General features: G+C 47.3%; 2 protein-coding genes across 5 annotated transcripts in view; one reads left to right on the top strand and one right to left on the bottom strand.

The window, feature by feature from the left end:
* Positions 1 to 17167, bottom strand: part of FHL3 (four and a half LIM domains 3) — a 28367-nt gene extending 11200 nt beyond the window's left edge. The window contains exon 1 of one of the 4 annotated variants that reach the window (XM_061449852.1): positions 17057 to 17167. Coding sequence is in view for 2 of the 4 variants with exons in the window: in XM_061449848.1 (XP_061305832.1) it covers positions 3598 to 3604 (7 nt within the window). In the remaining 2 variants the exon portion in view is untranslated. Of the gene's footprint in view, positions 1 to 3597; positions 3755 to 17056 lie in introns of those variants that run through there. The other 3 variants (XM_061449851.1, XM_061449848.1, XM_061449849.1) reach the window with 3 other exon arrangements.
* Positions 17168 to 17818: 651 nt separating this feature from the next.
* UTP11 (UTP11 small subunit processome component) lies at positions 17819 to 23210 on the top strand. Its single transcript, XM_061449853.1, has 8 exons — positions 17819 to 17916; positions 17996 to 18057; positions 18850 to 18952; positions 19195 to 19308; positions 19916 to 20009; positions 20605 to 20735; positions 22342 to 22452; positions 22930 to 23210. Exons 1-8 carry the CDS (start codon positions 17854 to 17856, stop codon positions 23011 to 23013), a joined length of 762 nt encoding a protein of 253 aa, XP_061305837.1. The 5' UTR covers positions 17819 to 17853; the 3' UTR covers positions 23014 to 23210.
* Positions 23211 to 24442: the final 1232 nt, after the last annotated feature.

The following is a 24442-nucleotide window of genomic DNA, read 5'->3' on the forward strand; positions in this document are numbered from 1 at the left end:
TGCTGCAGAACAGCAGCTGTAGACATGGCCGGGGTGACCGTAATAGGAAGAAAGATGCTGGAGCCAAGTTTCAGGGAGTGTCACTGATCACAGGATCAGAGGAGCGAGAGTCATGGTCCAGGGAAGCTCCATTGGCTTATGGTGCCTCAACAGCCCTGGCACAAACACCATCAGCTCGTGGGTGCTTGACAGACTACACCATAAGAGTATGCCAATGTCCAATCCACAAATTCCCTTAGTTTCCTCCTTCCACTAGAAAACTAGGCAGTGCTTGTGCACGGCTGAACAGGCCTTTCAGATGTACTGAGCAGACCGTGCATTAACCATCATCCTACCGGCAACAAACAGTAATGCAAGAACACAAAACAAAGCCTAGAGATAGCCATCAACCATATAAAACAAATTAATGGGCAGTGGCTGGCCTCCAGGCCCCAGGTTTCACGCCAGGTTTAGGCAGAACCTGATCTGAACAGTGAAATGCCTGTTGCTTAGCACGGCATCATTTACCTGTGGACCTTCTTTGCCTGTGTCATTATGAAGTGATGGGCAAGAAAAGGTGGTGGGAAGGGATCATAACTGGATGAGGTTTCATCAAAAAGTAATGAAGAGAGTATATATAAATGCACATGAAATCAGAACTTGGTAGATAAGGTGCTTCATGGTACCTGTTGTAGCATGTGTGGTTTTTGTTGTGAGCTACAGCCTCGTAACACCACACATCATGGCAACTACAACCATGCACGGGGAACAGAGCACTGCACGAGGTCAGTATTCTCCAGCACCAAACACATGACGACAAAGATCAAAAGGGAAAACGCATCCATGCCCCAAACTCAAAAGGCAGAACTCGGTCACAGAGCCTAGGATGCCCTAAACCTCCCAAATGCAGAAACCCAGAGAGATGCTCTGGCTGGTAGAGAAGGAAAAAGGGAATCCCGAAGAATAAGCATGTTGTGAGGATTATAATCTAGCAACGAATGTTTAAATTTAGACTGGATTGCTTTATTATAACCCAGCAAAGTTGGCCCAGAGCCATAGAAATGCCTAACTGCTTATCCAACTGCACAAACCCAGGGCTCCGGCAAGAGCGTTTCAAAATCTCTTTGCCCCATGAAATAAAGGTCATCCCCAGCACAGCAGAATTCAAACATGAAAGCATGACAGGAAATGACTAACTGCACACTGAGGCCAATTTACCTTCATCTGAGATCTGCTCAGCGCACAAGAATCCTGCAATTCAAACAGACATCCCAGCCTAAATGCAACAAAACCAAGCTGACTGCTCTGGCTGCTCAGTCCTGGGGTCTGTGCATCTCAGCACACATCTCACTGCAACCTAATGGAATTCCACTCCGTTTCCCTAAAGGTCTCTCACAATTCTAGCCCTGCGCTGTAGTTTTCACTTTTCTTCTAGGCAGCTGTTATTTAAATCGAGGATGAAGCCATTCTTCTTTCTCAGGCAATACGTAAGTTAGCATTTACAAAGCTTTTCACCCTCCCCGAAGAAAAGGTACTTAGATTATACCTCTATGTTGCACAGAAAGGCAATCAAGGGGCTGCTTCAAGCCTGCTTCTGAGTGAGCACACACGGGAGCTTGTGGGCAGGCTATAGGATGCAGTGATGGTGCACATGTTTTGTGCTCATGTGCTGCAAAGCAAACCTGCTTGCTCTGATCCCTTACTGCCTTCTCCAGAAAGCCTGACAGCTCTTTGCTGATTGAGGCTCTGCTCAACTTCAGGGCGTTTTTAATAAACAAAGCAACTTTGACTTCCAGTAGCAGGAAAAGACACATAAACCAGACACGGTTCATTTAATGCATGCCTATTGCTTAACGGGTAAAGTGCATTTTTTCACCAAATTTGGTCAAAATACTCCCTTTTCCAATTTGATTCTTTGCCCCCCAAAACATGAGCACTGATTCTATTCTTGCAGCTATACTGACTGAGAAGGGTGAGGTGCGTTGTAACCCTGGCAGCTTGGTGCCTTTTGGGTCTCTCCACCTGCAGGCAAAACCAGCAGAGAAAGCCAGGGAGGTGGCAGAAGAGAGGCCTCTCCCACCATCCGACCACTAACCATGGGCCTCTCCACCTGACTGGCTGCATGAGAAGTAAGGACAGTCTCAATCTAAGGTCCTTTTTACAGCTGCTGGTGTCCCTTGCAAGCAAAGGCAATTACAGCTCTGTAGCCCGCAGCATGTGAGCAGCTTCTAAATCTGGGGAAGGACTGAATCCTGGCAAAGGCAAATTGTCTCAGGTTACCATCCCCAGAACTGCTTGCCTGTGGTCCCAAACAAAACTAAGATCATTTGTTGCCTGGGAGATGCTGTTATGGGTCAGCTGCAGCCCTCCTGAAAAAGGTATTGCTCTGCAAGGACAGCCTAGCTGAGCCCTCCGAGCACCAGAAAGCACACAACGGGGACAGACAGGATCACTGGGAGGGGAAAACAGCCTCTGCTTTTAGCCATGGCCTTGCCAACATAGAAGGGAAACAAGCTTCCTTCTTTTGTGGCTGAAGATTTCTCTGCTAGGTGATGTGGTCATTCAGGGTCATTCACTTCAGCGATACAGAGCCAGTTACCTTCAAATCAGGCTCCCTTTTAAAGCATTTCTCACTGGCACCTTTAAAAACTGCTCTTAGATCCCCCACATTTCAAACAACAGACATCATAAATAACATCAGTTGTAACTGTCACATATTTACTAGAACATCTCTAAGAAATAACAACACGCTTTCCTATTTCTGCCGTGCTGCGTTGCCACGTTTTGAGCTAGAGTGGTACCCATTAGGGAAAACTGGTGCCACATCCAAAAAGACTAAGTGGAAACAGCTATTTTAAGGGGCACAAATGCTCAGAAAATTGACAAATGCCTCTATATCATGTATTTACCGCTTGGGTTTGCAACATCTACGCCCTTGCCCACTGCATGGGTCTGCCTCTGAACTGGCTGTTGCTCCACATGGCAATCTGGGCAACGTGGGACACTGCTGGTGACGGGTGGCACAGTAAAGCAGAAGCGGTGGCTGTCCCTAAAAACTCCCAGAGAGAGGAAAACTACTCCTTCACAGAGATAAACCCAACACACGAACCAAAGTAACATTACAGAGCCCCTGTTCCAGGTCTGTGGCTCATTTGCAGAACCTCATTCGCTCATTCAGATCCGAGATTTAACAAGGAAACCTACACAAAACAGATTTGTCACAGATTAAAAAGGCACCAAAAGGTCAGAATTTTAACTAACAGAGGCTCCTGTCATGACAACTTTCAGGTAAAGACCAAGAAGAGTTGATGTTTCAGCCCCTGAAGCAGCAGATACAAAACAATGCCCCATTTCTTTGCTGCAGAGAAGGTGCTTCACACTCATCCACTGAAGGAAGCAACAGCAACCCGCTCTTTGACTACATTGAAAGGTCTTCCAAGACTCTTTTGCATGCACACGCAGTTCAAGGATCATGGGTTTTACTGCAACAAGTCACCACCGACTCCCTAATAACCCTCCTTCAGTTCTCCAGACCAACCAGAGCAAAAAAGCTGTTTCCAAGTGGTTTGCCCCACATTGGCAAAGCCCAAGACACAAAATAGACCAGTTCTCTGTTACCTTGCATTGCTGAAAGCGATGGGCCAGCGTAAAACCCAACGGTCCCAGCAGCTCTCCCAGTGACTCACAGCACAGACAGTCGAAGCAGGTGCCACCAGCAAGAGGCTCTCAGTGGTAAATCATCACTTCGCCAGCAAAACCCTCAAGTGCTTGCCCAGAAACAAAGCAGCCACATCATAAACCAGAGGGTGACATCAGTACAGGGATTGCATTTCCTACAGAGGTTTAAATGTCACTACTTGTGACTGGAAATCGGACACTTATATTCAAGTTACTCTAAATTTGCAGAAGACACGGAAGAATTGTGATTCTGGTTTTGTGTAGGTAGAGCTCACTTCCAAATCCTTTCCATTTCTCAATGTCATGATGACAGAAAAGGAAAGAAAAACAGAGAACATGCAAAACTTGTAACATAAAGTGAAAAGCGAATGAACATCAATTTAAGGCTGACCTACCAAGTCAGGTGTGAATGAGATGAGCAGCAGAACCCCTTGATTTCCACTGGAAAGGGTCAGTGTGAGTCAAACAGCTTGATCTACTTGGGACCCAGTTACTCAAAAATCTCTGGATTTCCCTCTTCCAATCTTACTCAGGTTTTGCTCTACATCTTCTAAACTCAAAGCTCTCAAGGATCTGAAAGCACTTATTTCATCATTCCTTAGGTGAGCCACAGAGTACAAAGACTCTGCATACAGACACATACACACACACACACACACATAGCCTGTGCATATGGTCTAACCTGAAGTGCATTTGTGATTTTCCACACACAGCTCCTCAGACTCTCCAAAAGCAACACATCCAAGACTTCTACCCAAGCACGATGGGTCAGATTTAATCTTGCTGTGAGTTACATGATGTTTGCACAGGGTTGAGAAATACTAGAAATCAAACTTCTCTTGGCTGAGTTACGTGCAACATTGCGTACTTCTTGCTAGTAATGACTCTTTAGTAAGTACTGCTATTACTCTATGTATTCCAGAATACTCCGAGTTAGGCATGGCAGCAATTTTCTTGGTATGAAGTGTTCCCTGAGTTAAAGGTAGCCACTGAAACGCCTTAAAATGTAAAGGCTGACTTTTCTCTTTGGAAATTTCCCTGTGCTGAGAGAAGAGGCAGATGAGAATAACTAATCCACATTTAAGGACACAAACTATGGATTAGTTTCTTTACTTGGAAAGCAGTTTAGCTCCTTGACTCCCTGCTGCAAACAACACAAATAAGATGATCCAGTGCAAGACCATAAATGAAAGGGCACTCAGTTTCCACAGATCCAACATCCCGTAACTCTCATGGGATTGTTGCTTCCTCAGTTCCCTAACGGCTGTCACCAGCAAAAAACATTATTTACCCTTGTAATACCTGCAGGGCAGGCAGTTATTTTATCTCCCTCGTGGGATTTGCACCTCTGTGGGTTCTGGCACAAAGCAAGCTTGGGAGAACTAAAAATGGAACCAAGATCCAAGTCCCTGTCCATCTTTCTTCTTCTGAGATGCAGCACATATCCCTGCCAGCCTGGAAACCGTGACACCCACTAATGCATGTTATAGACCTGTGTCCACATAGATTCCACAAACTGAGCTCTGTCAGAGGCAGGGAAAAAAAGGAAGGAAGAGAAGGATGATAAGGACAGGAGCTTTAAGGTCCCTTCCAACCCGAACCATTCTATGATGGACAGACACAGTACTGCTCAGTTATCAAGTACAGTTAATCCAGACTGCACATCTTTCAACCAAGTAACACCATGCCTTTGCTAGTTGCTCCTACTATTTAAACTTCAGGCTTTCAAAGCGAGTGCTCTGGGTTGGAAGAGGGCACTGGAGTAGTGCAGCACCAGGAGTTACACAGCAGCTCAAAGTGATTAATCCTGAGGAATAGAAAAAGCCATGTTTTCCTCAAATGAGAGTAGCAGAATTCCAAGGTGAAGTCAAAAGCCTGGCAAGAGTCAGCAGTTTAGGCTGGTACATGGGATCATGATGCTGACAAAAGCTGTCCTACTCGGAAACATTTCGTGAGCCACATGTTTTTTGTCGCTGTTCTTTCTTGACCATCTTCCCATCCTAAGCAACACCTGGGAATACTGCCATCAGATGTGGATCTTGGGGAGGAATTCTGGTCTTCAACCATGCTGAAATTAGGCCTTTCAGGCAGATATTTAATATTATTTATTCAATTTCATTTGAAGAGCCTTAAAAAAAGACCTTTTCCACCAACAGTCCTGAGTTAGGATAAATGCTGTTTTGGTGGAAAATGGCATGATCAGCAGCCACACAGATCTGACCTGCAAGAGAAATTACCTAACCTCCAATACACTCATATGAGGGAAATCCTGTGGGCTAGGATCATCCAATAAGGTTGTTTTACACTTAGAATGGGCTCTAAACTGCTAAGATACAGCCTGAAAAACCAACTGCTCCTTGGTTTTACAACGGGTTTTTGCATTCTCTATTAAATAAAACCTCTCAAAGCCCCCAGGAGGCAGAGCTCAGCCTGGAAAGGATTTTAACAGTTACAGCGTAAACCCACAGAAAGCAGGGACCTAGAAAGGAAACAGCTCATTATAGATGAAATCTTGATCCCAGATTCTGCCCGAAACAACTGGGATTATTAATCCAGATAAGCAAATTCCTGGTGCTGAACCCCACTCCGATATTTAAAGCAATTCAGAGAAGATGCTGAGTAGTCCCTTTTCTCCTCAGATAACGACATTGGAACTGTATTCATCGATGAATTTCTAAGTGAACACTTGAAATCTGGGTAAGCAAATTCAAAATACCAGGGCCATATTTACATTCCAGGGTAATCATTCAATATTTAATGTCTCCTGCTTCCAGTATTCTAGGGTTTTCTATGCACCGAAGCATTTAGCCATGTAAAAACCAGCTGCAGCAGCTGGAAGACATTCATTGGGGCCGCCAAGATTAATTAGTTTAAAAATACATTACTAAAGTGTTCATTTTATTTCCAAAGAGCTAACCCTGCTGCTTTCAGCTCTATTAGGGGCCTTGGTGAATAATGCTTATGCAATGTTCTCAGCGGGAGGGATCAGATGCCACAGTTTCACAAATGCATACAAATATCTTAACTAAAACAAGTCTTGGATTTCGGTTAATGCTCCTCTGGACTGACTCAAGTCATTATTCACAGCAATATGAAAAGCAGCTTGCAAATAGCTTCTTCTTTCTCCTCTACACCCAAATGCCCAGCGCTGAAAACTGCTTTATAAAATCACTGATGAAATCTCCCTTCATACCTGGCATTCACATCCCTGTGTTAAAGAATGATAAAACACAACAAAGCTCTGTGCATGCCTTTTCTCTCCAAGAAGTTCCTGCATCATCTTAACACAGCTTTTGAAAAATCAAGCAAACAAGAGTCAGAGCTGAGACTGTAACAGAAAACAAGGTTAGATTTGGCTTAGTATCCACAGGGATCACTTTTCTAGCCAACAGTTTGCAAAGGGTTATTTATGGCTAGCCATTTTTTGCTGGAAGATGCTGAGGTTTTAGGAGAGTTTCTGCAGAGTATGCAACAGCATTCAGCATTCGCTCAGCTAATGAGTTAAATCACTGCAGCTCTCCGATGACTTGAAGATTATGGGTGTAGGAAAAGGGAATGCTTGGCGAGGGGAACTTTCAGCAGTCACCACCAAGCTGCGGTTAAAACAGACACCAATGACTCTATTCAGCTCCCAAACCTCAGACAGTTTCCATTTTCTCAATAACAAAGCATTTTTGTGGAATGAGGTAACAGTCTCCATCTGCCAGGTTCTAACTCTCCACTAGGATTTCTCAAGAGCCTGGCTGAACAAGGGCTGGCCAAAGGAGCCCAGGGCTGCACAAGGCAGGAGTCCTTCCTGCCTGGGAAACAAAGGGACAAAGCTGACCTGGAGAGGAGCCTCTGGGATCATCACAGGAAATCTGCTGGGAGTTTCTAACAAAAGTAGCCTCCAGGTAGCTGCAACCAGTTAAGGAGAGTGCAAAAGGCTGAGGAAAGTGAGACTTTGCACTAAGGATGGACTGGGACAAGCAGGAGAGAGCAGAAAACAAATGGGTGCCACAGGTTCGGTGGTCAGTAATCCATTATAGAAGTGTCAGGAGCACAGAGCAGTGTGATTTAGAAGAGGACAGAGGTCTGTGAGCACACAGTGCAAACGGGAATACCTGAAAGGCTGTGGAGCTGAGCCAGAGCAGTTACAGCCTCAGAACAGAGGTTGGAGGTGGTCTGGGGTTTGTTCTTGCCTTGGTTTTGTATGTGGCAGCCTGTATCTTGGCTTCTTAATTCCAGGGATGCTGAGCACCATTCCTTTGATTTCAAGCAAAGTCAGCTCAGTTCCTCTGAAGATCAGATTGCTCACTTAGATTCAGATGAAGATCCTGCGTCCTATTGGAACCCCACATCCAGCCCTCATCTCCTTCTGTAAGCAGCTCAGACTCTCAGCTTCAGGTTCAGCACATCTCACCTGCTTGCCCTGCCAAAGGATGAGCAAACCAGAACACCACAACCCCAGGCTCACTCATGCAAATAAAGGTAAAAACCTTGGAACAGCATGGAGAGATGAGGCCAGCTGGAAAGAGCTCGGAGGAAAACATGGCTACACAGCACGTAACATCAGGAAAGGATCTTCATGGTGCATGTGGGATTTCTGATCCATTTTTTTCTGTCCCTGCATCTATAAATCTTTAAAAAGCCATGCAGGAAATTCCCCAGGACACTGCAGCAGCTGGTGCAAATGGATGCCTCGGGCAGGTCACAACATACGAGATCCAACTTAGTTACTACTTTGGTAAAGAGTGCTGCCAGGAGCAGTTATTCACACCATGTGGAGCCCTCGTTCTGCCCGTGTGACAGAACACATCTGACTACAAATTTTAAGTCAAATTTATAGTCAAATGTCTATTCAGAAGGACAAGAAACCATGTCTAGAAAACCCATTCTGATGGTATGATTTTAGTCTGGTGCATCAAGTTGTGTATTTACAAGGACAACAACAAGGATTGTCAAGCAGAAACTGCTCTAAAGCCATTTTTGCACAAATTTCATTGAAATTTGCAACCAGATCTATGATACTACTGCAGTACAAAGGAAGAATCAGTGAGGAAGGAGATTTAGGTGTAAATAGCCCTGTTTAACATTCACCAGAGCATCAGTTTTACTGATCTGCCACAAAACCTCATAGCTGAAGACTCAACCAAAGCAAATGCATTTAACCCTGGTGCTATTTAGTCTGAGGGAGATGCTGAAATTTGTGCATTCATACATATTCATACGCACCAACAAGCAACAAACTCAAAAACACAAGATGCACCTGGAACTCAGCTCACCTGCAACCCAAATGGAGAGAAATCCCACTTCCGAAGATGCCGGTTCTCTAACCATCAATCCTTATTTCTGCAGGTCAGGCACAGCCTCCCAGACATGCACTGATGCAAACCAAGGAAGAGCTTTTTAACAGGTTTTGACAGGGTGCCCAGGGAAGCTGTGGCCGCCCCATCCCTGGCAGTGCTCAAGGCCAGGTTGGACACAGGGGTTTGGAGCAAGCTGCTCTAGTGGAAGGGGTCCCTGCCCTTGGCAGGGGTTGGAGCTGGATGAGCTTTAAGGTCCCTTCCAACCCAAACCATTCTATGATGATTCTATGAATATCAGAAGATATGGGGTGTACTCACACCACTGCTGCCAATCTCCTGCATGGCCTTGTACAACTCCCTTCCCAGCTCTACATCCAGTTCTCCCACCTAAAGCAAAGGCAGTTTTTCAGTTGCTTTTCTGAAGGCATTTGCATTCCTGTAGCTTTTTGCTCTTGACGGTTTGAAAACGTTAGTATTGACCCCCTCACTCGCTAGTTTAATACCACGTACCCAGCTGGACACCTGGGGAACACAGCTGCCAAGTGGCATACCTTCTTTCCCAGCCAGGACAACCCCTTTCCCAAGCCGTTTTTCTTCCTATGAAGAATGCTGCTGCCAAATCTCTAATCCTTGCCTCACTGCAAGGTCAGCCAAAGAGGACTTCCATCAGAGATGAGCTCTGCTAGAGAAGGCTCCCTGGAGATCACAAGAATAGTACAGTCAAGCCCAGATGGCAACAATGTGCAGAGCACATTTCCAGCAAACAGTGACTGGGCAGAGGACTATGCAAACTCAAGTCCACCCTGAGTTCTGCTATCTGCTAGCTAAGCGCTCAAGTCTAGGCTGAGGCCTTTGGGAAAGGTCAGGGTGGATTTACAGGCTTTGGAGATACTGCTTTTGTTCTCACTCTTTGCTTCTCAGTTCCTTCGTTACAAGATACTAATCTCTCTGTAAGGCAGCTCTTTGGAGCCAAGGGTTTAGATATTATTGCAAAACATATGCTTAAAAGAGACTGGAAATGATGTTGGCAGTGTTACAGAGGAGAGCGAAGTGCAGCTTTGGGTCAAAACAAGAAAAAATAAACCTAAGCTAGTAAGCAATTCCCATGTGATGGTTTAGGAGAGCCAGCAAAGGCTTCTTCTAGAAAGAAAACAATACTGTGAGAACGAAGCTAACGAGAGCTGGCTCTTGGAAAAATAAAAGAGGCCCATAATGAGCCAGAGTATTGCCAACAGCACATATCCAAGAGAATCTTTCTGGGAAACCGACCCAAGTCATTACACTGGAAAGCCCTGCGGGACGAGGGACCTTGAGGCTAAAAGCTGGCAAATTGCTTCATCAGTTAAGGTTGGTCCCAATGTTTTCTCCTGTGTAAGAATAATTTGTTTTAGCCTACAGGTCTCTAAAGAGCAATGGGTAAATTCAGGCTGCTTCCTCTGGGAAGGGAAACGGAGTGCTTGGCAAAGCCCTGCCCAATGGGACGCATAGAGAAGGTTTCCCACCACCTTCAGCCCAGCACCCAGCCCAGTGCACCCAGGCTGTTGGCTTTGCTTCACTCTCATGCACCATCAAACCTCCATGGTGCTACCATGGTGCAGCAGGCACATTGTGCTGATGAGCTGGTGGACACTCACCCCAGCCACTTTGGTCAGTGCTCCACTGCAAAATGTGATGACTGCGCCTCCACAGAAGCATCTTTTGGGGCCTCATTCACCCAAAATGGACAATTAGAGCAATTACTCTGGTGTATCTTGTTTTCCAGAGGGATAACGAGACTTTGTTCTATCTCTCCAAGAGATCTGTTAATACACCACGGAATATGTATACTGATGAAGAGGTGTATAGGTAAGGCTTTTGTATGCAGCCTTCTCTTTTATTCCCAGCCCAGCTACTCAGAGTTGCAGGAGTGTACAGATCACAGAAGACAATGAATGTGATCCCTCACTGCGCTTCTGTGCTGGCACAGTACAAGCCGGCATTGGCAGGGGATGTCAAGGTGCTGTCTAATGACTTTCCTCCCCTTCCAATTCCTTTTCTGATTCATGTTGCCATCTTCCTTGCAATTGACCTAAATAACATGTTCAGGCAGCGCTGGAAGTGTTTCTGCCTCATGCTTCAATAGCAGCAAGATCTCCACACTTGGAAAGGGTATTTCTTGGGAAGGTCACACCTCAGGCGGCTTCGGAGCGTCCTTCCCGGGAAAGGAACAGAAGCACCCTGTCTTGTCTCACTTCATCTGTAGGACTTCCTGGCTACAGGAGAACAAAGGTTGCCCAGGAGCAGAGAAAACACATGCTACGTCTGTGCCCAAGCCCCAGCAAATCCAAACAGTGTGGGCAGAGTATTCGGTTACCTCATTTCCAGGTGTGCTGTCAGCATGAGCCATGACTGGCTTGGGATGAAAGAGGGAAAACTGTTCCTAGATCTGGACTTGTCTGCATTGTTTATGGTAATTATTGCCCAGCAGCCTTTAATCCTTTAATGTCATATCACACTCTCAGCCCTCAGCTTCTCTATAACCTTTTGATCACCGCTTGCTGTTCCACTCAAGAGGAGGCTGGAAGATGGAGTGCAAGACCACACTATCCCAGCAGAGCCAAAGGGAAGAGGAGAGCTAAGAAAGCCACTACAGAAGGACATCAGCAGGTCAGCCATTATCAGACACACAGTGGTTATGTATGCTAGCAACATACAAGCACTTAAACCAGCCATTACCCAAATAGTAGCTCTCCAACTATTTACTTCAGCACCTTTTATAACATAAAGCATTCAACACCACTGGATCACAGGAATACAGGGACAATCCAACCCCTGTTGCCCTACAGAGGCTTCACACAGAAAGACTTTTGATCCTCTCCCAGTCTCATTCTTTCCTTTACCATAAGTTTAGGCACTCCTGATAGCCACTGAGATATCTCACCTCCTCTCAATCCCACACAGACTCCTTCTCTCAATGTTATCTTACAGCAACTGGCTTCACAGCTGTGTGCTGAGTAAATGGAAAAGCAAAAAGTCAACTGAAAATGCATTGATTGCCAATAAGGAAATAGACTGTGAGGAAACACAGGAAGGTATTCCAAAGCTGCACGGACCGTCACAGCTCTCATATGAAGCAGTTCTAGTATGTGGTCTTCACACTACACTTTGCAAGGCAGGCACTAGATCCGCAGCAGCCTAACAGATCCCTTTTCCAATTCAAAAGCTACACATAAATATAGCTCCCCTCACACAATAGAAAGGAAGTTATACTTGATCTGTATCACTGCCTTTCCAGGTAACTGAGCTTCAAAACCGAAGCAGAAAAGCTGCAAGCAAAACTCACACATCTCTGGGCCACAGCATGCCTGCTTAGTCCACAATGGCTAGTCTCTATCTGTTATCTCTACATTTTTTATTAGCTCATGTTTACTTTGGCCACACATCCAAGCAGTCACTTAAACAGAGCAAGAGAGGAAAATCTTGGACTCCCAACAATGGCCACGCAGTCTAATCTGCCACTGGGGACAATGACTTGACTCCTATTGGCATTTAGTGCTGGCAGGGTCAAGTGTAACATGTGCTGAAGGAAGCACTAGGGAAGCAGATCTGCGGCCGTTCCAACCACACTGAGCACTTCCTTGAGCTATTCAGAGGTCCCTTTCCCCCTCGTGTGTAGAGAAAACAGCTCCAGCTGTCCAGTCACCTGCACTGGCTTCTCCGCTCCCTGGATTTATGACATTGGAGGCTGCTAATGGCTCCAGGTTAGATACAGCACATTCCTCTGGCTTACAGCTCAGGCTTAGTTCACAACTAAGTTAGGAAGCAGTTAAGATTATGTCCTTGGCATCAGCCTTAGATTTGGTGCTGGAAGATAATTTATGTTCCTGAACAGAACTGGCACTGGGCAGGTTGGGCATAAACACCAACAAGCTTCCATCCAGCACTGACACCAACCAGAAGGGTCCAGAGTTCATATTCATCCCTGGTGCTGATTTAAGAATCAGTATTTTCTTAGCTGAGAAGTTCAAAATACTTTGCATAAAATCACTGCAACTTGCAGAAGACAATCTACCGTAATCAGAGGCAAATAAAAAATGATGTGAGTTAATGTTCATGACCACAGGCCAAATGAAGCCAAAGCAAGGCTGCAGTAAGAACAAGACCATAAATTGTAGGATTTTTATTACATTGCTGTTTGGATTTTATGTTAAAACATTTCTAAATAGCTCTTGATTAACTATTAACTTAGCCCTAATGGACGCATCCTTCCAATTGCTCCCAGAGTAATATTATCCTCTCAGTGGGCTCCTGTTGAGCAAGGGCAGAATCATTTGTTAAACCCCTTTTCTCCATTTAGCAAATATCCACAGACACGAAGTGAGTCACTAAGCAGAGGCAATTCTGCTAGGATGAAATACAGGAAGGTGGAAGCCATGTGGCATTCTTCAATTTCCCCTTTCTTTTCACAATCAGCCCCTTGATATTTTCTTCAACAGGAAAACTGACACTCCCCCTCCCTGTAAACTGCTGACAATTGTATTTTACACCTGGCAAAAACCAGCGCAAAGAGGAAGGAAGAGAAGAAACAAAGCCCAAAGACTTTTCTCAGCAACTACATCTCTGCACAACGGAGCAGTTTTCTTTCCAAGTGCAGCTAAAGAGCCACTGCTTAATGGACAAAGTCTAGCAAGTATAGATGAGCCTTCATGGGAAACACCACCTCCCCTCCACGGAATGACACAACGGGGAGCTCTGCAGCGGCTTCAGGGCAGCTGCTTCCCAGAGAGCAGCCAGAGCTGTCAGGGTTGGCCCAAGTTCCACTGAAACCACCACAGCACGTGCAGCTGAACCCCTCTGCTTGCAAAATCTCAGCCCTCGTACTCCAATGTCCTAGCCTTTAAAAGTTATCCTGGATTCCTGGCAGCAATCTCAACATTACATAGTACTGGTAACATTTCTCTGTCCCCTAACAATTGGTCTCTTCCCTTTCCTAGATGCAGCTGGGGTCTATTGTTCTACCTGTCTTTTTTTTTTAACCAGAGTAAAACATTTACATCTGTTTTCATGACCTCACCAGGCAAAACACTGACAAGTTCTCTCTGACTTTTTCCATTTTGGCCATCGAAACTGCATCTCTTTCAGCAGAAATAGTCAAAGGCCCCCAAGGAACGAGGTGTAGCAGCTTGAGATCTGGAGTCAAATGCTGAGCAAAACTGCAAATGGCATTGCACCACCCTCTCCCCAGACCAAGGTGGGTGCTCTGTGGTGGGCACAGCCAGTCCAAGAACTATGGATACCAACCATGGATACTGACTGCTGAACACCAGAGAAGTGGTTTCCTTATGTGAGCAATTATAAGAAGCTCTGGAACTGTTTGTTCGGTGGAGAAGCTCGGCTTTTATTCAGACCAGTCAGTCCCCAGGTTTCCATAAACAGCTTTTACGCCCGTGGAAAATGTCTTGCACAAAAAGTGAAGCAGAGGCACAAGGTTTATGCTCATGTCTCTCTCCAAGGCTGTTGCTGCAATCAGGGCTCCTCAAGCATGAACTCATGCAAGCCAAGAACAGTGGAAATCCCACAGACATGGATGGGGACCCCACCAGGCGCCATGAAAATCTTGTGTATCAGTGCTGTGATTACCATCAAAGTCCTTTTCCAGAGAGATGAGGAGGGAATCACCTGAGGACTAGAAGGAATCCATTTATCCCTTTTTCCTGCTGGCATTTCAAAAACACCAGCAGGCCACGTAACAGCACCAGCTCAGCTGCAATTAGGAACACAGCACAAAGCATCCTGCAGGCGAGCAAGTCCTGGCTCTAAACAGAACCAAGTGTTTCCACAGTTGGTGCACTGGGAATTTCAGTAACCTGCCCCCAGAGTTGTCCCTGCCTCCATCAGTTAAGGGTTCACCTCTATCTTAAAGCTGCCAGGTCCAAAACCCAAAGAACATCACTGAGCTCATACCCCTCCGGTATCTGTTGACCAGTGAACACTGCCCATAGGCACACAAGGCTGGTACTCTGTGTCAGGCCAACCACAATGACACGGGCCAGGGAAGCCTCCTGCTTTCTTCCCTATGATGATCCTGGGTAGTAGGGCCACCCCACTGACGGGCAGCATGGCTGTTTCAGTCTGCTCTAAACCCAACTGCAGCGTAAACAGGAAGCAGAGCTGACAGCAGACGGGCTGCAGATGCTTGCAAACCCTGCAGAGGGAATGGCAGGAACCTACTGTCCTCCCAGAGACCAAGGAACCAGCCTATCTCCAGCACACCAGTCCCTGCTCAGCTCTTCAGTGCTGTTCTGCAGGCAGGGGAGATTCACAGCTCTTCCCCCAAGAGGCACCCCAAAAACATCCAGCATGGAGAGACAGCGGTGCTCCAGCAGCTGAGGCCATGGAACTGTTCACAGGGCTTCCTGCTAGGGAATTCTGGATATTTCCAAGCACCACCCTGCCTTTGGTGTGTCCGCACCACTCCCTATGTGCAGGTTTAAGGAGTCCTTATTCCAAAACATACTTTTTGCAGCAGAGCACCCACTATAATTAGTGCCCACAACGAACTACACTGCCTGTATTTTTGTCTCCTGTGCTATGCCACCAGTCTTAAAAGCATACAAAATTACAGACCTAGCTGGGAAAGAATTAAACCAATGCTCACAACTCTGTGTCTCTAAGGAAGTAGCCAAGAACACGAGCAAGAGAACCAAATAGTCTCCATCCTAGGAAAAGGAAGGAAAATGGCACAAAACGAAGACAGGAGAAATGTCAGACTTCCCCTTTCCTGCTGTCCTGCCTATCAGGAAGTCAAACCACATTTTGACTAATTTAGGGAAATGAGGCAGCTTCAACACTGTTGTGTTGAACTGTTGTGAACTGTTGTGAACATCAGAGAAAAGATTACTCATGCCAGAGGCAGATATTTAAATACAGGAGACCCCTAAGGACATATCCAAGAAAACACTTCTCAAAAATGAACAGCAAAGGGAATATCTGACAATCCCATGCCCGGAGGGGCTGGAAGAGCCACAGATTGCTAGTACTTGGTACAGGAGTCTGAAAACTAAATCTCCCTGAACTGGTCTCTAATGGAGTGAGCTGCCAGCAGGATCCTGCATCCATCACATGGGCCTGCTCTGGGGCCGCCTTCCCTCTGCTCCTGGGAGAGGTTTTCCACTTTGGGAAGATTTCTTTATGATTTTCAAACCTGGGAAACAGCGAAGGCATTACATTCAGCTCTGAAAGGATGGAGACCTCAGTATCAAAGCAGCACTGCGAAGATAAGTAACCAACATCCACCATCCATTTGAGCTGTGAGTCAGCGGGGAGTAATTCCTGCTAACACACTTCACCCAGGGTAACTCTAAAGTGAATTCTCATGGAAGAGTCAAAGTGATTAATGTAACCACAAGTACAAAACACCAACTAAACTGGCAACCAAAAGAGAAAACATCACCTGAAAGAAAACGCAATCATCTGAAACAACACTGTGCTTAGTGAAAACCCCAACCCGGTTTGAAGTGATGCTGAGCTGGTTTTTAATAGCGAGATCCAAACCATGACTGCAGAGTCTTTGTTTAACACAACACACACAAAAAGCAAGGCTTGGAGCAGTCCTTCCCTGTACCCACCCTGGGATTCTCTGGGAACATAGCAACCATTGAGGATGTGTTGAACGTTTCCCTGCGCTACGTTGGAGCATTTGGTTTAAGTTTACTTCCGAGTTTATTGGTTGGGTAAAGTTTCAGAGCTTGCTTAATAAAACACAGCTTAAGCTTTGCAACCGCGCAGCCTAGGGAAGGGACACGGCCCCAAGAGTGGGTTTTTCCCTTTCAGAAAGCGGTGCGAGCTGTGCTTCCCACCCAAACCCGACCGCGGCTCCCGGGGCGAGCTGCATCCCGGCTACCGACAAGCCAAGGTCCCGCGGGGCCCCCCGGCCGCGCCCGGGACACCCGCGGCGGAGGCACCGTCCCCTCCACACACACAAACCCACTCCCCCCGCTCCGGGACAACCCCCGGCCCGCCCGGGGCTGCTGGGGGGGGAACCGGGGGGCAGCTCCCTCCACGGCCGCTGCCCCAGCACGGTGCTGCCCGTCCCGTCCCGACCCGACCCGACCCGACCCGACCCGACCCACCTGACCGACGTTCACGCTCGCTCTCCCGGCGATGGGCAGGCGCTGCTCGGCTCACCCCGGCTACGCTCCGCTGTGCTCCCCAACCCCGCGGAGCAGGCGCCCAGCCCGGGGCGGGGCCGAGGGGCGGCGGGCTGGGCTGGGCTGGGGCTGGGGCCGGGCCGTCCGGTGCCCGCCCCGCACAAGCCCGCGCTCCGAGAGCCGGGAGGAGGCTGCGCTGGAGCTGGTACCGGGGCTCCGCGGGACGGAGGAGCGGCAGCGGGGGGCTCCGGCAGCTGCAGGGTGTTCTACCCCCGAGACGGAGCTGCTGCACCGCAGGGGCGCCCCGGTTTAGGTCCCCGGCCCCACGAGCTGTCCCCTCCACCTCCGGCCCTGCGGGCTTGTACAAGCCGTACGCGGAGCACGGCAGGGAGCCGCTCGGCCTCCCCACACCGGTCACCGGGGCTGCAGTGCGGGGCCCGGCCTGCACAGACCAGCCCCACCGGGGCCGCTGAGGACGAGCGGGAGCTCGGGTCCCCCCGGGCGACCCTTCCACCGAGAAGGGCCGCGGGTCCCTGCTCTCAGCCGGACCCTCATGACCGTGCAACCCCCGCGGCGGCGGGGCCTAACCGGGCACGGGGAGCGCTCCGGGCCCGCCTGGTCCCGCTGTCGCCATGGAGACGGCGCCATCTCCCGGCGAGCCTCGCGCGCGACCCCTGACGCCGAAGCTCCGCCCCTTCCGGTCACGGCACGGAGGCAGCGCCGGGATCACCGGTACCGGGGAGTTGCAGGCCTGAGCCCGGCCGTCGGAGCCCGCCGCCATGTCGGCCGCCTTCAGGAAAGCGTCGAAATCGAAGCAGCGCCCGCACCGCGAGCGGTCACAGGTCAGTGCCCCGGGCCGGGCCACGGCGGGAGTTACCGGTGCTGACGGCCGCTGATGCCGTTCTGTGCTTCCCCTCCTAGCCCGCCTCCCGGAGGAAGCTGGGGCTGCTGGAGAAGAAGAAGGACTACAGGCTCCGCGCTCGGTGAGCCGGGGTGAAGCCGCTGGTGGCGGGGAGGGGAGGGGGGAGTCCGGGCATCACCGGAGCGTTGGCTCCCGGTGGGAAGGGTCCGGGGACGGCGGGGCCGCGGGGAGGAGCCAGCGCTTGGTGGTCGCACAGGAGCCGGTGTTCTCGGTACCGTCGAGCACGGACCGGCCTGCAGGCAGGGCCCTCACCCGGTCCAGTGTCCCCGTGGCTGAGCCGGGGGAAAGGGAACGGGGAGGGCGAGGGCTGCAAAGTTGGTTAATCAAAACTCGCAAGCGTTATATTCCGTCATTAACCGGGGAAGTTCAGATTGGATCTAAGGAGGAAACTCTTTCCTGTGAGGGTGCTGAGGCACTGCAATGGGTTGCCCAGGGAGGTTGTGAATGCTCCATCCCTGGCAGTGTTCAAGGCCAGGCTGGACAGAGCCTTGGGTGAGATGGTTTAGTGTGAGGTGTCCCTGCCCATGGCAGGGGGGTTGGAACTGGATGATCTTAAGGTCCTTTCCATCCCTAACTATTCTATGATTAATGCCTGATCCTGTAGATCGAGGAGGCCTGAGCAGCTCGGTGAGCTTCGCAGGATGGGTGAATGTGTTTCCATGTCCTGTTGTTGGACAGTGTTCATTTCCAGCTTAGATAAAGAATAAACCGTAAAGCTCAAGTCATTTGTTGGTGTCTCAAAGATCTGAGCATCACTTTGAAGGACTCGGCATCTCATCAGGGACTGTGAACATGGCGAAACTGCTGAACAACATCTATGGGTTGGGTTGGTTGTGTTGGCTTTCTCTCCTAGTGACTACCACAAGAAGCAGAATGCCCTCAGAGCGCTTCAAAAGAAAGCCCTGGACAAGAATCCCGATGAGTTCTACTTTAAAATGATACGTGCAGAGCTGAAGGTGAGAAACTAAACTGCCTTCAAGCAGGGTTACATTCAGTTGCTGTGAGTAACATCGTGTTTTCTCAACCTTGTGTTGGTTTTCATTATGAACTAGTAAATAGATTAGCAGATCTGCTTTGGTGCCTATGGAAAGCTTTGAAGAACATGAGGGGCAAAGGGCAAAAAGGATCTTTTGGGTTTATTATTAGGACCCATAGCTGAATGGTATCTCTCTGTATGTGCCATATTCTCTGGTTTTAGGATGGAGTTCATATTAAAAAGCTGCCAAAGGATGAAGTGACTCCTGAACAGGTCAAACTGATGAGGACGCAGGATATTAAATATGTGGAAATGAAGAGAGTGGCAGAAGCCAAGGTAACACTTCACTTCCTTTTAGGGTTTGCTCAGGATTGTTCTTTTGATTGTGTTGTTGGCTATTGTATGTATGTTTAGTGAAATCTGATTTGTGTAATAGTGGAAATGGTAGATGGAAATGTCAGCGTGTATAAAACCTAAAGGTAATCATGGCAAATTTTTATGCACATTTCAGACATTAGACATTTACTCTTTCTTCTAATAGTGAATACACTAGGCAGTCAATAAACAGATATACAACCCACTTCTGGACATGCTTTATGCTCTGCTGGTGATCCACACACCATCACTGCAGGTAATAAAGAGAAAGCTTTGGATTTGCCTTCATACTTTAGCTAGTGAATTCATGGTGATCATTCCTGCTTCGTCCGCCGCAGAGATAACTTCCTGTTGTGAAAATTGATTTGTACCTATCTGGCGGGGTAGTACCAGGAATTACTGTTAGCCTCTACCCAAAAGGTTATGAAGACACGGCATAAATATAGACTAGATGTGTTTTCAAAGATTAAAAAGAAAGGAAGAGTTCTGATGCTTGAGAAACAAACAGGGAGGCGTTATTTACCTTGTCATGAATGTCTGGCAAAACACGTTAACTTCCTGCCTGCAGAAAATCGAGAGGCTGAAGTCGGAGCTCCATCTGCTGGACGTGGAGGGGAAGAGTCCCAACAAGCACGTGTTCTTCTTTGATACCAGAAAAGAAGGTAAGATGCTCCGAGGGCTGGAGCAGCTCTGCTCTGGAACCAGGCTGAGAGAGCTGGGCTGGTTCAGCCTAGAGAGGAGAAAGCTCCTTAAGGGGAGACCTTAGAGCAGCTCCAGTGCCTAAAGGGGCTGCAGGAAACCTGGAGAGGGGCTTTGAACAAGGACCTCTAGGGAAAGACCAAGGGGAATGGCTTTAACCTGCCTGAGGGAAGACTGAGATGAGCTCTTAGGAAGAAGCTCTTCCCTGCCCTAGTGCCGTAGCAGGGCATTAGTATTGGATGAGCTTTAAGGTCCCTTCCAGCCCAAGCCGTTGTAGGATTCTGTGATTTAAATGGGTTGTAGCAGAAAACTTGTTCTGTTATGTTTTGTTGTAGCTGTTTAAAATATAGTGGTGCTTTCTTTATGGCATTACAGTAAACAAAGATACTATTTTTCCCAGGAATAATAATTTAGATATCTTTTTTGATTACTAGAGAAGACCTCAGTTCTGCAGGAGCTTTGCTGCTAGGACTTCCATCACTGGCAGTTCTTAGTCTATATGTTTGGAAGGTTTGCTGGTCCATGGGAGTTTACTCCTAACTTTCTTCTCATTTATAGTTCAGGAGTTTGATATTGCAACTCATCTGGATACTCTTCCGGAGCTCGTAGACAGAGTGTACAACCGACCAACCATTGCAACGCTGCAGAAAGAGACACTGAAAGGAGCTACTGATCCTTTTCACTTAAAGGTGCTGCCACTATTGCTATTGTCGTTTTCTTCATGTTTTAATCTTTTATATGATAAGCTCTAAAGAGGATTCGTTGGACTGTTGTGGAGGGAAACAAAGGTTTTGTGTTGTCTTTAAACTTACGTTGGTGACACGAGGCTGTGGTGGATGTCACTTCATCATCAAGTACCTGGAGCCTACAGTCAAATCTTCTCCTGGACTGACGTGGAGAACTTGTTCACTGGTAGCCCAGTCCACTGTGGATTATAAATCAAGAACTGTGACATACAGGCTAGAACAGAATGGTGTAGATCTGATTAGGCAGTTTCCTTGGCAAAACTGATGTATTACTTCTCTCTTACATGACATACACCTATGGCACTATCTTTTCATTAGATTGCTGCAGTTTTAGGTGTGTTTTTTTTTTTGTTTTTTTTTTTTTGCATCATTCCCTGTCAAATCTCCTCTCACACATGCCCAAAACCCCTTTCATCCCTGAATAGGGATGTGAAGAAGCTCATTCCAACATGGATGCAGCTATTGTTAGGTTTCTGATCTTACAGTATTTTTCAGTTGGGTTCTGAGCCTGAAGTGGCTTCAGATTCAGGATTTGACTCTCTCCTTTTCTCCTTAAAAACCTTTAAGCTATAGTCTCACTTTCCAGCTTTCTTAATATAAAGTGTTTCATGACTCTTCAGGTTGCATTGCTTATGCAATCCACTTGGATTCTGATGCTTTGTTATCACAACATTTCTGTCCTAGAAGTAGCTACACTCAGCTTTAACACTGTAAATTCCACTTAATTGCTTTAGAACATCGGGCAGTGCTATAAGCTTGATTTGGTCTGTGTAAGGTTAAAAGCAACATTCCAAATTGCCAATTGGCAAATTGGTAACCTGTTTTTTCCCTAATCAGATGTCAGATAACAAACACCCTGTGGTCCCTCTCCTCCTGCCAGCTTTCTCAGTTTGGCTTGTCAGGAAAGCAGTTGGACGAGTCTCAGGCTGACAAGTTTTCTCCTCTAAATGTCTGAGTCATATTGTAAGCGTGTTGGGATTTGTTCTCCTTAATTTAATTACTTCAATCACACCTGCACTAATACCATTTCTGTGCTGGGAAAGCCATCGACTCGCAGGAGGTAAACGTGACCAAACAAGTTGCATTTTGAGAAGCCTCTCTGCAATTTTGAGGCATTTCAGGAATTGGTCTCTGGTCTTTCCTTTTATTTGCTCTCCTCTGGATAAACTGGGCTTTTGCTGGGGAGTTCAGTGCTCTCCTGCATTTAACATTGAAATGAAAAGGATTGAGAGAAGTGGAATTCCAGCCATGTAGGGAACAAGGTTACACAGCATCCAAACTAGGTTTGAAGAGATTTGGGGCTTTATGATTTAGGAGACTAAAACAAGAACAAAGAATGAAGTCCTAATCAGAAAACCTCGAAATGAAGGTGTTAAAAATGGTTCTCTGGACTCCAGCCACCAAACTGAAGCAGCTTTCTTTAATATGATGATGCTTTTAAACTGTACTGAATGCTTGTGAGGTCTGAGTGCCTCAGAAGAGGTCAGTTATGGACCACAGAGTCCTGTTCCTTTCTGTCTTAAAACAGCTTCTGGTTTTGTTCCTCCAGAAATTAGCCCAGCAAAGGAAGAATCAGTACGACCTCCTGAAGCAGCGCATTGAAAGGGAGAAAGCCATGTTTGTTGTTGCACAGAAGATCCAGACACGTAAAGATCTTTTGGTGAGGGATTTCATTCTGGTTCTTTGAATCTGTTTTGTTAAGGTTCTTTTGTATGTACACTTTTGTATGTGTGTGCTTCTTCACTCTGATTTTATACTGACACTTCCAGATAACTCCTGAAAGTAAGTAATCCTCTTTTAGTATGGAAAAAGCAAGGAGATGAAGCATTCCAGTTGTGCCATGGCTAGGAAATTATATCTACTAGTCCGAGTCTTACCACATCAGCAGTTTGTGAACAAACCAGATGGTGCCTGACAACCTAAAGGTGGAAAGAACAGGCAGAAATATAATTCCCAGCTAAACTGTTGGAATTTTTCACTAATGGCCTTGTCATTTTTCACTGATTTTTCACTAATTCACACATTTTTCATTGATGCCTCATCGGTCTCACACAGGGATTTTCTTATTTCTCTGAGGCTGGGTGGGTTATTTTTTCTTACATGGCAACAAATACGGTTTTCTTGTTCTTTCCTCCAGGACAAAACTCATAAAGTGAAGGTGAAGAAAGAGACAACAAACGGGCCAGCTATTTACAAGTTCAAATTCCAGAGGAAACGTTAGCCATTCCATTGAATAAATGCTACCACCTTTGCTTAGGAAGGAAGAGGATTCACGTTAGGAAGAAGTGAGGCACCACATCCCTTTGTTTTTCACTGCAGCCTAGCACTTTGTTAAAACAAATCACTGTGGGCCTGCGGTAGCCATAAATATGTTGTATCTAATGAATTGATAAATAAATCAGAGTTTGTTCTCTTGGTGTTTACAGTGGGAAGCCACAGGAGGTGCCTGAATGGCCCAGTAATACACACCATAAACAATCCTTGAGAAGTCAAGGTCGAAGTTAAGAGCCTGGGAGAAGGGCTGCGCTGGGCTGCCTGTGCTCGGCTCCATGGTCCGTGATACATCCAAAACCAGAAGAGATTTCAGGTTAGCTCTGCAGCTATCTTTTCAAGCAGGTTAAAGGTGAATTATTACCCTTCTAGTCACTCCCCCCACTCCAAAATCCCTCTAAGTTTCTGCTTCATCTACACAAAGTATTTCACTTCAAAGCGTATGAGCTGAAGGGCATTGCAAAGGCTGAATTTCTAAAGTCAGGCACCACGTTGGCCAAAGCTTATTCTGGAAGGGTGCTAGAGCCAGGGAATTGTTTCTGCTGACAAACACTCCTTCCAAAAACTCTCGAGTAACTTTCATTGCCAAGGAGCTGTTTGTGCTCATTCTGCTGCATGATGGGGCAGTGCTGTGCCATGCTAAACTACCAGCATTGCCCACCATGTTCTAACAGAGGCGATACTGAAATGGAGAGACAATACGACAATACCAAAGGCAGCTGTCCTTGTTGCTGTGATCCTGTGGGAATGCTGGTAGCTGGAAGGGGGTTTCAACCCAGAACAATGAAGATGCATCCTTGAGCGTCCTGGAGCAGTTCAGACAAGTTGGGAAAGCCTGGGTGTAAACATTCCTTTTCTTATCTCTATCACTTGTACAACCTCTGCCAATAATAAGCACATGCCCATGCAAGATGGTAAAAAAAAAAGATGCTCTTCCCACTTTGGGAGCTCTCCTGGATGAAACACAGCTTTTTACGTGCTCAGCTGCAGGTTGTTCCTGCCATTGCAGACATTCCCAAGCTGGCAATGATGGGGGAGTTTTCTCCTGTGGAGGAGTAAGAGAATCACTATGCTTTGCTCCCAACAGTGAGTAGGGAGTGCTGAGGGTGAGGTTTTTGCCATGTCACCATTCCTGGCGTGCTTCAAACCCAAAGGGCAGGAGGGAAACTGAACACACCGCATGGGAGAAAGCCTCCCCTCCTCCTTCCTCACGGGGAAACAAACGCACGACCGAAACTTCCAACGCTTTTCCCTATGGAAGTTGCTTCTCCCATCGAGACGCCCCCTCTGTGCTGCGGGAAGCGGTGGCAGGGCCTGGCCGGCAGAGGGCAGCAGCGCGCCGCGGCGGGGCCGATGGTGGGGGGGGGGGCATCGGGGCC

This window comes from Pezoporus flaviventris, unplaced genomic scaffold (genome assembly GCF_033815535.1).
Source record: "Pezoporus flaviventris isolate CSIRO_AGI_PZ_B2104156 unplaced genomic scaffold, CSIRO_AGI_Pfla_v1 ptg000008l, whole genome shotgun sequence".
Taxonomy (NCBI): domain Eukaryota; kingdom Metazoa; phylum Chordata; class Aves; order Psittaciformes; family Psittacidae; genus Pezoporus; species Pezoporus flaviventris.

Bases quoted from the DNA above. Each gene is read 5' to 3' on its own strand.
- UTP11 (XM_061449853.1), top strand. From the start codon at position 17,854: ATGTCGGCCGCCTTCAGGAAAGCGTCGAAATCGAAGCAGCGCCCGCAC. The intron at 18,058-18,849 runs GTGAGCCGGGGT...TTTCTCTCCTAG, and splicing joins GACTACAGGCTCCGCGCTCG to TGACTACCACAAGAAGCAGA. The intron at 20,010-20,604 runs GTAAGATGCTCC...TCTCATTTATAG, and splicing joins CTTTGATACCAGAAAAGAAG to TTCAGGAGTTTGATATTGCA.